The sequence below is a fragment of the Hemicordylus capensis genome, chromosome 3 (assembly GCF_027244095.1).
Source record: "Hemicordylus capensis ecotype Gifberg chromosome 3, rHemCap1.1.pri, whole genome shotgun sequence".
Classification (NCBI taxonomy): Eukaryota; Metazoa; Chordata; class Lepidosauria; order Squamata; family Cordylidae; genus Hemicordylus; species Hemicordylus capensis.
In genome coordinates this window covers 309,194,678-309,210,776 of record NC_069659.1, presented here as the reverse complement: position 1 = coordinate 309,210,776, position 16,099 = coordinate 309,194,678, and the positions used below count along the sequence as shown (strand labels likewise).

Below are 16,099 nucleotides of genomic sequence, written 5' to 3'. Positions count from 1 at the left end.
TAAGATGTCTGTATGACTGTTTCAGTCTTAAGAGATTACAATCTATAGTGAGCTGTAAAGACAAGAAAACAACTTGAAACAGATTAAACCATATTCCGAGCCCAGGTGAGCATTCTGAGTCACTCTCCCCAGTTCTCACTATGCAGAATCTTATTTATTATTAATTTAAAATATTTATACCCTGCCCCTCCAGTACACTATTGCGCAGGGTGGCTCACAACACATAAAATAGTTAAAATATAAAATCAGACTAATAAAATTAACCAGATTAAACAAGTTAAAGATCCAAGCTAAAACCACAATCAGAATTAGCTTTTAAAATTTCAAATTAAGTTATTAAAAAAGCTAAACACTAAGAACTATAAAAACTAAAGAACCTACCAGATATAAGCAACAGTTGAAACATTAAAAAGCCTCTTTCAAAAGATGTATATTTAGCTGTTTTTAAACACGGAGAGAGGGAGTATGGTGAAGTGCTTCAGGGAGGCTGTTCCAAAGCTGAGGGGCCACAATCAAAAGGGCCCTGTCTCTAGTTCTCACCAACCAGATATCTGTTAGTGGCAGGGGTATTATGGTAGGTTCATATGTGTGGATGCAGTCCAACAGGTACCCTGGCCCCAAGCTGTGTAGCGCTCTAAAGGTCAAGACCAGCACCTTGAATCTAGCCCAGAAATGGGCTGGTAACCAATGAAATTTTACACTGGATGGGTGTAATACTCATGAAGTGACTTGTGCCCACGAGTATCCTTGCGGCAGCATTCTGAACCAGCTGAAGCATCTGAGATGTCATCAAGGGCAGCCCCACGTAGAGCGCATTGCAGTAGTCCAATCTGGATGTTACCATTATGTTGGTAATATGCTTCCAGAGATTAGTGGATGTTGAATATCGTCACCTGCCTTGCGTTAGATCATAATGCATGGTTTATTATAAGATATGAGGTTTTACCTAATGCTGTTTGCCTGGAATGTCCCCTGCATCTGCTTTGCACCAGAAATAAGTTAGAAGTGTGTTGCTTCCATTCTATTCATGTCTGTACTTAGGGGTCAAGTTGGCTTTGTGAGTTGCTGGTGTTACACACCCCTTCAGTCCTCAGTCAATGTCTTTTCTCAGATGTCCAGATACTAGGCTGTATCAGCGAGCCAACTTAATGCTCCTGCATACCAAGTTGTATCTGCAGGCTTAAAGGACAGGTGCTCAAGGTACCAGCTTATCCTGTGAGCCAACTTAATGCTTCTGTGCAATACTTGCAAGCCAACACACACTTCTCCAGGAACTGGTTTACATCAGCAGGCCACCTTAACACCTCTGCGTACTAGTTTATTATTTAATTTAATTCATTTATATAACGCCTAGTATAAAAATCTCTAGGCGGTGTACAGAATTAAACACAAAATATAACACATTTAAAATTCATCAAAAGATAAAAATCAGATAAAAACACATTAAAATTTAAAAATCGAATCTCAGTTGAAGGCCTGGGAAAACAAGGACATCTTCAAGGTCCTCCTAAAAGCAGACAGAGAAGGAGATGCTCTTATTTCAGCAGGGAGTCCATTCCAAAGCCCTGGGGCAGCCACAGAAAAGGCCCAGTCCCAACTTGCCACCAAACGCGTCTGTGGCGCCCGTAATTGGATCTCTCCAAGTGATCTTAATAGGTAACAGGGTTCACGACAGAGAAGGCACTCTCTTAAATATTCTGGTCCTAAGCCGTTAAGGGCCTTATAGACAATAACTAGCACTTTGTATTTCATTCGGAAACCTATCAGCAGCCAGTGCAGTTCTTTTAGAATCGGTGTTATATAGTACCTTCAGGTAAACTCAGACCAGTCTGGCTGCTGTATTCCGTACCAATTGTAGTTTCCGAACTATGTACAAAGGCAGCCCCAGGTAGAGTGCATTACAGTAATCAAGCCTAGGGGTTACTATAATATGTACCACCGTTTTAAGGTCACTAGTCTCCAAGAATGGAGGCATCTGGCGTACAAGCCGAAGCTGATAAAAAGCACTTCTGGCCACTCCCTGGTTTCTCAACCTGAGAAACCAGGGAGAGTTGGGGATCCAGGAGCACTCCCAGACTATGAACCTGATCTTTTAGGGGGAGTGTAACCCCATCCAGAACAGGCAAATCTAAACAATCTCTTGGATCCAGACCCCCTATAGACAGTACCTTCGTCTTGTTTGGATTCAACTTCAGTCTGTTATCCTCATCCAGCCCAGTATCGCCTCCAGGCAGGCACTTAGTGGGGTCATGCATTTGGTATAGAGAAATAGATCTGGGTGTCATCATCACATTGATAGCATCCCAGACCAAACTTCCTGACAATCTCTCCCAGCCGTTTCATGTAGATGTTAAAAAGCATTGGCGACAGTAAGGAGCCTTGTGGAACTCCACACTTCAGCTCTCACTTTTCAGAGCAATAGTCTCCAAGAGACACCGTCTGGAATCTGCCAGAGAGATAGGCATGGAGCCACTGTAAAACAGTGCCACCCAATCCCACTTCCTTCAAGTGACCCAGCAGGATACTACGGTCAGTGGTATGGAAAGCTGCTGAGAGATCTAAAAGGATCAGCAGAGTCACACTCCCTCTGTCGATTGCGAGTTGGAGATCATCCATCAGGCTGATCGAGGCAGTTTATGCCTACAAATTCCAATATTCCAAATACCAGTTTAAACCAGTAGGACAACTTAATTCCCTTGTGTACTAGTTTATATCTGCGAGCTCGTTTTCAAGGTCGTCTGAGGATTCCTGCCTAATTTTAAAGAGGGGTTCAACCAGTGGATGCATGAGGAGATACAAGAAACCAAACCAGAGATGTCTCTCATAATTGTATTTAAATAGATTTAAAGAGGTACAATAGGTATAAGGTCCTGGCAAACAAAGCTAATTTAACGAACTCTAATACAAGCAGGTTACCTAGCAATGGACAGAAGGAGGGGAAGGGGAGCAGATAACGTTTGTTACCAAAGGTGCACAGAGACCTTGAATGGCCAGTTCAAGGTATCTCCTGATGATTACAGATGCTAGGGTTCGATGAGAAGATGGGGTGCATGATGCTGGGGTGCGGAGATGCTGCAGTGTTGGAGAGGGAGAAGTGCATCTTCAGGACCTGCCCTCTAACTTGGGTCTGGAATATTCTGGTTTTATACTCTTCTGGGTCTTTGATTGCTCTTGGAGTCAGCTCCTTACATCCATTAAAGTGTATAGTTATGACAAATCCAACGCCACCTGTCTGGGCTTGGGTCTTCAGATGTTCTCCTTTCATCCTCTCATCCTTTTAGCATACACAGCCTCTTATCTGCTGCATCCCCAGATATTCAAAACAAGTTTACATTTTCCATTTAATTCAAATATTTGGCCTTTGGTCACAAAGTCTTTATCAGTCTTTCTAGTAAAGGAATTTGAGGAAGGAGGGCTTAGGCAAGATTACAACTATGCTAAATTGCTATAAAGAAAAAAGATGCCAGGTGTCTTGAAGAGAATACAGTAATACATAAAAGTACAGAGTTGCAAGCTGATTATTTCTTACAGAATTAAGGCTCATCCCCCCCCCCCCCACCTTATGACTAAGGCTAATAAGATAACTGGGACTCTGCCAATCTAATACTCGCTTTGTGGTTTGACCCAATGAGGTCATTCATAAACCTGCGGCATGTTCAGTGTCTGGTGACCTTTGATGTGGCTTTCTTTTCTGTGGTTGCTGCTGATACATTAGTCCACTATTTTTAACATGAATAGAAAAGAGCTGCAAAAGCCAAGAAATTATAACAGACAATTCCCTTTGAAGCCAGGGTACAAAATAACAAAATGGCAGAAGTACCAGGCAGAATATGGAATATGGGGGTTCGTATCACTGGGTAACTGTACGGTTGAGTGCAGTCATGTTCACTGTCTAATTGGGCAAGCTTGGAACAACACATCTACCTTACAAATCCCTCCCCTGCCACTGTACAAAGCAACCCAAAGTGAGACTCTGTATGTGCTCCATACAGACCAGATAGGTCTGCAAGAGTTGCTCCTGGTTTTTTCTTTCATCTTGATTTGTTTGGAAATTCATTTCCCCCCTGATTTTTTAATCCCTTCATCAAGCATCACTGCAGGAAATGTGGAAAAGCTGTCTGTGGCAAGTGCAGTACGAAACGCTCCAGCTACCCCATAATGGGCTTTGAATTCCAAGTCCGTGTCTGTGACTCCTGTTTTGATTCAATCAAAGATGAAGAGTGAGTATCCTTAGAACTGCTGACCCATTTGTATTCATTATATTGACACTATGGAGGGATTTGGCTTGCTGACACTTAATGGAGATCATCATGGCTGGAGGATATTTTTCCTGGTTTTGCTCACAAACGGGGACGCACAGCCCTGTTTATGATCAAAATCCGGCCAGCACAGCATTTGCAGTGTGGCTGGGAGCGGCTCTCCCTGCCTTTTAAAGGCAGAGAGAGCCACTCCGGCTATGCTGCAAATGTGGTGCCAGCCAGACTTAGTCCACAAGCGAAAAGAACGCCCCTGCTTCTGACGTCACACAGGAGCATGTCTGGGGTGTGGGGCTCAGCCCCTGAAGTGTGGGGGCCAGGGTTCTTCGCACCCATTCGCGCAATGGTGGCTTTGCCTGTGATCTCTGCAAGTTCTAAAGGCAACAACAGATTTTACTTAGGGCTCAGGTCAGCCAAATAACCATCTAAATTTAATTTACTCAAAGTGCTGCAGCATGCATACTGTGGAGGAGCATTTTTAGGAACAGGCGGATCATCAGTCCATGTCCCTCAGTATTGCCTATGGCAGACTGGCAGCAGCTTCTTCAAGGTTGCAAAGTAAAAGCATATCGGATTAAATTATGTTCTTCTCATGTGCAAAGACTTCCACAGATCGCTATGCGGCCAAAGGTCAGCAAGCATCACTCTTGAATGTTTAGAATCAATTAGGACTTTAACGAGCTGCCTAGTTCTTTAAAAGTCATTCAAATGATGATGCTATTCTCAGGCTTGACATATTGGCTTTTCAGAAACGTTATTTCCCTGAAGTGATTTCTTTAAGTAATTTCCTTTGCCTGGCTTGAGCTGTTTCTGGTGAGTGGCCCTTATTAAGCTCTCTTCTTTCTTCAAGCCGTACATCTTTGGCAACTTTTCACGAAGGCAAGCACAACATTTCCCACATGTCCATGGACATCTCGAGGGGACTTATGGTGACATGTGGAAGTGACCGTATAGTAAAGGTACGGTATTTCTTCGCTCTCTTCTCATATCTTGGCCAGAAAGTTGCAGACACTGGAAATAAACACAAATACTGTCTTGGGGAGTGGGGAAAGAAAGGGGTGACGGGTGCAGCAGAGACAGCGTGCCTGCCAGAATCTCTTGCACGGGGGCCTAGGATTTGGTGGGTGCATGCAACACCACAGTGGTGACACTCCTCTCCCACACACACACACACACACACACTTTACCTGGGGCTGGTGCAGGATTGCACCAGCTGTCTTTGGACTATTCCTGTGAGGCTCCATGTTGTGGAAAAGGCAACACACTGCCTTCTTTCCACTAGTGTTCAGCAGGCAGTTTTGTGTACTGAAATGGGCATTGAGTCCACTTGTGTGGGTGTGTGGTTCCACAGTTGAGTGATAGAACCTTTAGCTGCCACTGCAGCTAAAGACAGGAAGACTGTCTCTTCCTTTATTATGGTCTTTTGACCAGATGTAATATAACATAGTGGCAAAATGGAGAAAGATGATCTGTTGCCCTGGAGGCATGCAGAGAATACTTGTTTTTCTCTGAAAATCTTATTTCAGTTAATCTCCTTTGTTTTATGTAGACTGATATGGCTTTCTATCTTAGCCTTCGTTCTAGCTAAACCAAGTTCAGTGTAGAACTTTTGTCTGAGTACCTAGCTTATAGTAAGACATTTAAACAGTAAATATGGATGGCACAAATTTCTCGGTCTTGATATCTGACAGTAGGCTGATCAGGACAGATATGTCAGCCCTTCTGTTTTACATGGAGAATGTGTGTGTGCTTGCATGTTTTCTCCCCTCCCCACACCAACATGCCCTCCTCCTACCCCACACTCGTGTTTAGGGGCAGATGGGTTGGGCCATTCCCCTCATGCAGTTATACAATGGTGGGATGAGTTGAAGGGGGAAGAAATAAATGTGCACTTGTCCTATGTGATGCAGATGAGCCAGTGGATGTATCATCCAAATAAGCCCTCATGTGAATTTGTATGATGGTATTTTGTCTCATGGCCTCTTTTTCCTTTAAGTGTGTTGTTGTAATGACCTGCAATATGTGGACTTGGCTTAATGAGCTATAATTTGTAGTAAACCACCCTGGAGGCCTATATCTGGTTAAAAGCAGGGGCGGGGGGAGATAAATGTTTAAAATAAGTGGCAAAGGCTGTAGATCACTTGGGTCTTCTATTACTTCTGGATCTTGTTCTTCAGATCTGGGACATGACACCCGTCGTGGGTTGCAGTCTTGCAACTGGCTTCACCTCACGTTGAGTTGGTCCCACCACGATAATTTACCTCATGCATCAAATGGATAAACTCCCTTCTTTGACTTTGGCCACAAGAATGCCAGCTGCTTGACTCTGTGAAAACTGTTTTCCCAAGACAGACAGCCTCCTTTTATGGAGCAGAATTCCGCTGTAAGGCCTACAAGGATGGTAGAAGGTGCAGAATTACCAAGTTCACAACCTGTGGAATGAACACAGAAAAGGCTTTAAGTGCGACAAGACACCCTAGAAAGACTCCTCAACTTGACTTATTTGTAGTGTTCAATGTGCTTTTCTCTGCTGAAATAATACTGTACAGTGGCTAAAGGTTAAAATAAGTCTAGTGACAAAAAATGTGCAGATAATAGTAACTTATTTTCAGTCCTAGTAAAATATCCCTGTAGACTAGTTTTGTCTTATGAACAGTCACTGTGAAGGCTGCCTCACAAACAATGAATACAATTTTGACAGAACTCCACCCCCCACTTAGGCAGAATTTCAATAAAGGTGGGGGCATTGATAGAATTTATTGGAGCATTTTCTACAAATTCAGTTGTTGATCCTTTGAGAGTTGGGGGCTGTTGGATTTTCGAAACTGCATGAAAATGACCTTGAAGGCATTATCTTTGAGCAGATTTTTGTACCTGGCAAAGTACCAAAACACAGCACTCCTTTTCCATAACAGTGAAAGCAACCTATGCCTTGTAGAGATGTGTTAAAATAGAGGCTAAGAAACTCATACAAAATGGAAATGGTAGCCTGTGTACTTTGAATGAATGAGTCTCTCTGTTCTGTTCTCCTAGAAACATGGTTTGATGCTTTTCCCAACTAAGGCATATTAATGAAATTGTAGATGTAATCTAGATTTTACTTAAAGCTTGTGCTGAACATGGCTTTAAAACATTTCAGCAATAACTAGCATTGTCCTGGGGCCTTAGACATTGGCTTCTGCAATTTAAAATGAATAGTAGCAAAAATTGCAAGATTAAAGGTCCTCATTAGTTTTGAAAATGAAGCTAATTCATCATGTTACTCCACATAATTGCAAGGAGAAAGGGGTTATTTTTTGTAACCTGAGCACCACTTCAAGTCGGTGCTCTGCTCACCTTGAGAGGTTGTATCATTAGCTCTACTGCTAAGTTCAATTCTTGGAGAGATGTAGTTTTGTAAAAGCTCCTTGGGGTGGTGGTGTCAGCAAGATCAGTGAAGTAAAATCATTTTTGGCTGCCTGAAACCCAGTTAAAGTCTATGGCAAAGATTAACTTGTGTATGTTAACCTCTAAATCATGATATCCCTTGTCTCATTGATAATTGCTGTTTTATTTCTAAAGGTCCTTGCAGAACATACTATGCTAAATGGTGGGGGAAGAGGGAGAGAAGAACTACTCAATGTTTCTCATGGAACGGCTGTCCTAAAGCCAGTATTGATTGTCTACTGTCTTAGGTGTAAATCCCTGAAAAATCTAGTGTTAAATCTCTTTGTTTTAGGAAGATGTGTAATAGGAAAGGAAGTGGTAATTATCTGAAATGTTAAAGGTGAAATAATGTTTCTGCTGGAGATTGTCACAAAAGATAGGAACAAATCAATGTTGTGTGTGAGTTTTGTGAGATGTTAGTTTCCTATACTTTTCTGGTCTCAGAAAAGTCTTACCATTGTTCTTAAACTTCTGAATTAATATGGAGTTTAGGAAAGAGATGGGGAGGAAGGCATTTTTAATGGAAATAAAAAACTGGTAAAAAATGTTCACTTAGCTGTTTAAAGAGGATTTAGCATAATCTATATGGAAAACATCCCTCTTGTGTAGTTCTTAATACATTGAAAAGACAAGCAAGGTGGCCCCACTGAACTGGTAAACTTGTACTACTCAATGCCTTATTGGGACTATTGCATGAAAAGTGGTTTCACTTTTATGAAATACAGCAGAATGAGTCACTTCACCTCAGTGCCCAGAGAGAAATGTTACCTTATCTGGAAACTTACATCTGTGTTATAAAAACACTACCTGACTTGAAGGCATTTGTATCTGTTGTTGTTAATAAATGTCCATTGTGTGCATATTTCCCCTTTTATAGTCTTGGACACTTGGGATAATTTGCTGGCAGCAGGCACATGTCCATTGCATTTCAACATCTATAGTACTCATGCATACAGAGTAGACTCTTACCTGATTGTCTGCCGCCTTAATGATTAGTGATATAAAACACAGAATAATAGCTTTCACCTCTCGGCAATCGCACTCATATTCTTCCATTAATAATTTGCCACAGGATGCTGAACTTGCTTCATGACTAAGGAATATATCTATATTTTTTGTAACAGATAGAATTAATATTAATAGTGTTAGCTTCAGCTAGATATGTAGAGGTAAATTTTGTTGAGACAACACCACTTTGTTTGCCTGTTTCTAAGAACTGAAGTTTTCCAAATGAGTCATAGCCTGCTGCTTATGACAATATAGCTTGCTTGTATAGAAACATGATTTTTTGTGGGGTGAGAGAAGGATCATATTGTGCATTGTAACAACTGTCTCAGTAACTTTAAATGTGCAATTTCTTAGACTTGAGTCAACATACCCCATTTTCTTTTCATAAAACCTTTCTTTATGGGGGAGCAACAAGTACTAATGTATTTTTGTCTGAGAGTAGCTGTGTTCCTGTGAAATGCTGTGTCCATTATCTGAGACTGTCACTTGCTGTCTGTTGTTATCCCTCCTGTCTTTTGAAAGAAAACTTTGAATATTGTACAATAAAAATTATTTCCTGATAGTAAAATTTTTTCTCTTATGAGCCATCTTTCCTAGGAAATAACTACTCACTGTATAACTTATGCTTTCATTAACGGAATGATCCAAATAGATAGATAAAAGGCAACTTGATTCCTGAGTGTGTGAGTAGAGGGAACAATCTTGATGATAAACCCCATTACTGATGGGATGTGCAGCAAAGAACTTGGTGTAAGAACTACTGCAATGTACTGTACGTGGGGCTGCCCTTGAAGATGGCTCAGAAGCTTTAGTTAGTCCAGAATGCTACTGCAAGGATACTCATGTGTGCAAGTTGCTTCATGAGTGTCCCAATTCTTGTGGCAGCTTCATTGGTTACTGGTCCACTTCCAGGCTAAATTCAAGGTGCTGATCTTGACCTTTGAAGCTCCACATGGCTTGGGGCCAGGGGACTTGTCAGCCTGAATTCGCCCATATGAACCTGCCAGGGCCCTTGGCAGGTCATCTCAGACCCTGCTCATGGCCCCACCACTAACAGAGATCTAGTTGGCGGGGCCTTTCCAGTTGTGGCCCCTTGGCTTTGAAACGCTCTCCCTGAAGAGCTTCACCATGCTCCCTCCCTCAGTGTTTTCCAGTATTTTTAAAAAATAATTGAAAATATCTTTTTAAAGAGGCTTTTAAACGTTTTATCTGCTGCTTATATCTGGTAGATTCATTAGTTTTTATATTTTTCAGTTTTTTAAATTGTAACTTGAAATGTTAGGCTGGTGTTTAACTTGTTTAATTTTATTAGTCGCTTATTTTATATTGTGAGGCTCTTCACGTGATCCGTGTGAAGCGCCAGAAGGGGTTCAGCAGGGAAGAGAGGGCTTAGCCCCGCTCCCTGCAGATGAGCAGTTGCTCATTGCTGGGTGGCTGGATCAGCTGCCCAGGCAAGCGGCAGGCACTCCTGTGCCTGGCTGCAGCTCCATCGGGAGTGTTGGGGGTCAGGGAGTGCCGCCGCACGGTGCCCTGGCCCCCGAGCCCCAGGAAGGCACGATGTGAGTGCATGGTGCCTTCCTGGGGTCCCCCTCACCTCCCCCCCCCCGAGTGTGCCAGCCACGGCTGACACATGATCCATAAAACAAGCCAGCGCTCCGTTAACCTCATCTAAGGGGAGGGGTTGTTCGGTGGGCTAGCCACCAGGCTCACCTGCAAGCCCAGTGGTTCCCATGATTGATCAAAACCAGGCTAATGGAGCCCAGCCCAGTTTTGAACAATCATGAGAATAGTTTCTGTATCTCTTTTATTAATGTGAGCTGCCCTGAGCAGTAGTGTACTGGAGGGGTGGTGTATACATATTTTAAATAAACTTGGTGTGCAGTGAAGAACTTATGTTGTACAAGCCTGGTATCAGTATAATATTGCATTTGGGCTCTTAAGTAGTGGAAGAATAATGAAAGTACTTCTGCTGTGGAGCTTTCATCTTAACTGAATGTATCTGGGAGCCCTATGCTAGTCCTATTGAAATGGAGAATGCACAGCATCAAGTACTTGGGGGAGTACTTCATGCGGCGGGGGGGGAGGGGAGAGAAGAAAATTAAACTATTTTAGCTGTAATACAGTAGTTAATAATCACATAGTTCTAGGATCTCTTCTAGGAAAAAACTTGAGGTTGCAATGCTAAGCACAGTAGATCACGTGTGGTTAAATAGGTATGGAGTAGCAAAGTACCATGGGACTAAATTCTGAATAAACAGCCATAGGATTGGGCTGATCGATCAACATGCTGTGGAATGTTTTAAAATATGAGTTCATAAAATGGAAGAACATCCCCCCCCTCAAGGGAGGGGGTGGGACAGATTTTAGAAGTTGGATGTGTAAGCTGTCTCCTCCTGGAACAGTCAGCTGATAGAAACTGCTTAAGTTATAGGGTTGAAATGAATGTACTCTGCTATAACTGCTGTTGTAGAAATAATGTCCAATTTTTCTGACTAGTGTTTTCCACTAAGATTATTTCTGTAGTGTATTGTGGTCTGTGCTTCTGGAGGGGTGGGGGTGGGGGTGGGTGAAAGATGAATTCACTTTAAATTTCTCGAAGTGTGTTTTATTTGCAGAGACCAGTTTTTCCTGTTTCTCAGAAGACTGCTACATTACTTCATGTGTTCCCTGTTCTATATTTCTAGCTATTATTACACCTGTACTTTGTGTCCCTGCAGAATTTGTTCATTTGCTGTCCTGAAAGCATAGTACAGTTTTCCTGCTTATTTTTGCATGAGGGATTTTCTCAATTTATGGCAGGTCCTGAAATCAAGGAAGTGAATTTTCCTCATGTATGGTAAACCTCACCTGTATTCTACCAAAAGAAAACCACATGACTCTGTGGTCGCCAGGAATTGACACTGACTCGACGGCACAACTTTGCCTTTACTTCCTCAAAGAGCCACCTAATGGCACAGTGGGGAAGTAACCTGCCTAGAAAGTAGGAGGCTGTTGGTTCAAATCCCTGCTGGTGTGTTTCCCAGAACATGGGAAACTCCTATATTAGGCAGCAGCAATATAGGAGGGTACTGAAAGGCATCATCTCATACTGCACGGGAGATGGCAATTGTAAACCCTTCCTGTATTGTACCAAGAAAACCACATGGATCTGCAGTCGCCAGGAGTCGACACTGACTCAACAGCAGAACTTTTCCTTTCCAACTTCCTCAAAAGGAAGTACATTTTTGCAAAATGCATAATTAATTAACCTCTGGAATTCTCAGCTATAAGATAGGGTGACAGTCACCAACCTGGGGTTTAGATAAATTTATGGAGATCAGGTCTTTCACTAGGCTGAGGGATATAGGCCACCTCCAGTCTCTGAGGCATGATGCTTCTAAATATCAGTTTCCAGGGAGTAACAGCAGGAGAGAGGGCATGCCCTTGGCTCTTGCCTGTGGGCTTCCCAGGGGCATCTGGTGGGCCACTATGTGAAACAGGATGCTGGACTAGATGGGCCTTGAGCCTGATCCAACAGGGTTGTTCTTATGTTCTTAAGTGAACCTCAAAGAGGTGTGTATGTTGGTGGCTTGTACTTTTTAAAAAAAATCAAGTTCATTAAAGCCAGTCAGGTATACCTAGCTTGCGGTGTGTTGGTGTGTGTTTTTAAGGGCCTAACATCCTGATGAAGCACTGGTGTAGCACCAATGCTCTGGGTTCCACATTAGTGACTTCAGCCAGTTCCTTTTCCAGCTCCTGCTTTAGTGCTGCACCAGTACTAATGTATGTCTGAGGGAATTTCAATGACTTCCCCTTCACCCAGAAGCCCTCTGTGTTGCCTAAAAATATGTCCCTGAGGGCTGCATGATGCTTAGGGTCATGTTTTGAGGTGGCACAGAGTGCTTGCTAGGGAAGGGGAGGCTGTTGCAATTTGCCCCCACTACGGAGTAAACATTCACCTTGACTAACAAGCAGAAGTTTGCTGTTTTGAATCGCTACTGGTACTATATCAGGCAGCAGCAATATAGGAAGATGCTGAAAGGCAACTTTTGATTTTGTGTATGAGATGATGCTATGGAGGCAACGGTAAACCCCTCCTGTATTCTACAAAAGAAAAGCACAGGGCTCTGTGAGTGCCAGGAGTCGAAATCGACTCGATGGCACACTTTACCTTTACTGAGTCAGTGGTAGAGCTGAGCTAGTTAGGCCTTTCAGAGGTACCAGTACTTTGTTAGAATGTCAGCCCGGGTGGCATTTTTAATAAATAAAGCTATTTTTAAGCTGTTTGCTAATTTGGTCTTGGAATTCTGGATTTTCAGCCTCTGTAAGGATGAGCTTATAACATGTATGTGTGGAACAGCCATCAAATCTCAATCCCTCCACACACACAGAGCTTTCATCTCACTGACATCCCCTAGATTTCAATGTGTTCCAGTGAAAGCAGTTCATAATTTGGCTGCATGACGTTGAGTGATGAAATACTGCTTGAGAACTACCTCTAAACCAGAAATGGGACACTTCTGCTTCCCAGGAAAGTGTGCTGCATTCTGTATTGAATGGCTCATATTCCCAGTTATTTTTTGCACCAGCATCAATATAGGTGGCTCTGCCATTGTGACTGAACTCTCCGAAAATGCACAGTATAATTTTCCTGCTAATTCTTGGATGAGGCATTTCCCCCCTTTTGGTTCAGCTAAAGACTTCATGGAAGGTCCCAGTTTTAAAAAAAATGAGATTTAAGGGTCACCTTTTAATAGGGTGTTTTAAACATTAAATGCTATAATTATACTATTCTATAATGAAAACAGAATGACATTCCAGTCCACCAGAGTATAAAGTAAAAGGTAAAGTGTGCCATCAAGTTGGTGTCGACTCCTGGTGCCCACAGAGCCCTGTGGTTTTCTTTGATAGAATACAGGAGGGGTTTATCATTGCCTTCTCCCGTGCAGTAGGAAATGATGCCTTTCAGCATCTTCCTATATTGCTGCTGCCCGATATAGGTGTTTCCCATAACCTAGGAAAGATACCAGTGGGGATTCAAACTGGCAGCCTCTGGCTTGCTAATCAAGTCATTTCTCATTGCACCATTAGGTGGCTGTATAGATGCTGTAAAAGTAACATCTTGTGGGTGTTGTCCTTTAATATCTCCACTAATTATATGGACCAATCTTAAAAAACCAGGTGCAGTCACTTCTCTTGCTTCTGGTCACCCAAAACACCAGCCCTGACTGACAGAGGCCAGCAAGAAATGAAGAGAAAATAAGAAAGGTACAAGCAGCAAGAGATGCACCTGACTAATAAGCAGTGACAAAGGCTACTGGAGTGTCATGGTGCTGCTATAGAAATAGGCAAATCACTAGATCTGTGGGGAATATCAGCAAATGTCATCAAGACACCAATTAAAAATGAATGAATTCTCTCTTGGAATGAACAGAGGATGGCAGCTGAATAGAGAAGTTGTATTCTAATCCTAATTATAAGGAATAAGGGGTACAGACATGACTACAATAACAGGCGTGTCAAACTAATGAAGCATTAAAGATGGGGCTAATTAATTTTGGTTCCAAGTCAGTGCAAGTGCTTCTGAAGCCACTTAAACACTAAAACAGAAACAAAAGCAGCAACATATTATGCATAGCCTTTCTGGAAAAGATTTTGACCATGGGTCATGGGAGATCCAGTGTGGTGTAGTGGTTAGAGTGCTGGACTAGGACCGGGGAGACCGGTAATAAATAAATAGGTGTCTGAGCAGAGAGGGGAAAAACTAGAATTGGCTTGATCTAGAACACGCCTGACAAGAGCTCCATGCAAGTGACAGGCCTGGTGGAACCAAGAAGCTTCCAATTTAGGTATGAACAGAAATATGTCTGTCTCTCTGTTATGTGGATAGGATGACCCTTTCTTCTAAGCACAAACCCACACCCCTACCCTGATACTACAAATATGATGGAAGGACCATGTGTCCCAAATATAAGGAGGATTTGCAGGGGAATTGATCACAACTACAAAATGTTATGGAGGATCACTTTTATTATTTATTTTACATTTTATAGTCCGCTCTTCCTCCAAGGAGCCCAGAGTGGTGTACTATATACTTAAGTTTACCCTCACAACAACTCTGAGAAGTGACTGGCCCAGTAAGTATCATGGCTGAATGGGGATTTGAACTCAGATCTCCCTGGACCTAGTCCAGCACTCTAACCACTACACAACACTGGCTGAAGATAGCCACAAAAACAGCTGCAGAATAGGATTTCCCCCCTAACTTCTCAGTCTGTTTAGGATTTTGGAAAGAAAGTCTCTCTTTAAGGCAGTCCAATAAGAATATTCCATGAGAAAGATATTTATCGAGAAGTGTTGGAATAAATTTCATTCCACAGCTACCCCCACCCCACCATTCCTGATCACATGACTGGTTTGGACAATATTCCCGCCAGCCTCTTTAAATACAAGGGGGAAGAACCAGGTGCATGTCTGCTGTCCATCTAATATATGATCATCTAATCATATTAGTCTGAACCATCCCTCAACACGTTGGAGTACACCAGCCCCTTGATAATTGGTTCAGTTGTCAAGCTGCTTTTACCATTAAAGAGATACTCTCCTAAAGTTCAATTGAAATCTTATCCTCCTATAATTTATGCCCATCGGAGCTAACCCTGCTCTGGGGCAGCAGAAAACAAGGCTGCCACTTTCTATGAGACAGCCCTTCTAGGTTCAGTTCTCCAAGCTAAACATATACAGTTCCTTCAACCTTAAAAAAAAAAAATTAGTTACATTTTAAATTGTTACTTTTAAAAAACTTTAATGGATGTATTTTAATTTTGTTGTGAGCCTCTTTGAGACATTGGTTGTACATCTCCATTTGGCCGGCAGGCGGGTCCCCAGAGGGAGGCTGTGTTGCCCTCTCTGCGCTTCATATTTCAGCCCCAGTGCCTTCCTTTGGGCCAGCAGGCGGGCTGGAACGGGAGGGCCATGCTTCCTTGGGCTGCCAGGTAGACCTTTCATTCGCTGCTGCCGCTTCCTCACTGCCCACCGGCTGGCCACTGTTTTCTTCTCTGCCCGCCCACTGCTGTCTTCCCCCCAGTGGCCTGGCTGCCATTGCCATTTTCTTCCCTCCCACCTGTGCCCATCACTATCCAGGCAGCTGCTTGCAAACTCTCACTGCCACATATGGGATTAGCGATGGGTATGTTTAAGAAAATTATATATATAGCAGAACATATTCACAGCATTCTCACAATCCACTTATGTAGTAACCTGATCAAAACACCCAATAAGATGAGTCTGGTATGACTTGTTCTTGACAAATCCATGCTGGCTTCTACTAAACACTGCATTGTTCTGAAGATGCTTAGAGACTGACTGACTTTTAGGGCAGGTTCACACATAACAACAGTACCCAAGGTTTGTACAAGCACCTGCAGCCC

At 42.7% G+C, this 16,099-nt stretch overlaps 1 protein-coding gene across 1 annotated transcript in view; it reads left to right on the top strand.

Moving 5' to 3' along the window:
* Positions 1 to 9,258, top strand: part of WDFY1 (WD repeat and FYVE domain containing 1) — a 43,811-nt gene extending 34,553 nt beyond the window's left edge. Inside the window, exons 10-12 of the mRNA XM_053310107.1 lie at positions 4,090 to 4,220; positions 5,107 to 5,215; positions 6,434 to 9,258. Coding sequence (XP_053166082.1) covers positions 4,090 to 4,220; positions 5,107 to 5,215; positions 6,434 to 6,493 — 300 coding nt within the window. The 3' untranslated portion in view covers positions 6,494 to 9,258. The remainder of the gene's footprint in view (positions 1 to 4,089; positions 4,221 to 5,106; positions 5,216 to 6,433) is intronic.
* The last annotated feature ends 6,841 nt before the right edge of the window (positions 9,259 to 16,099 follow it).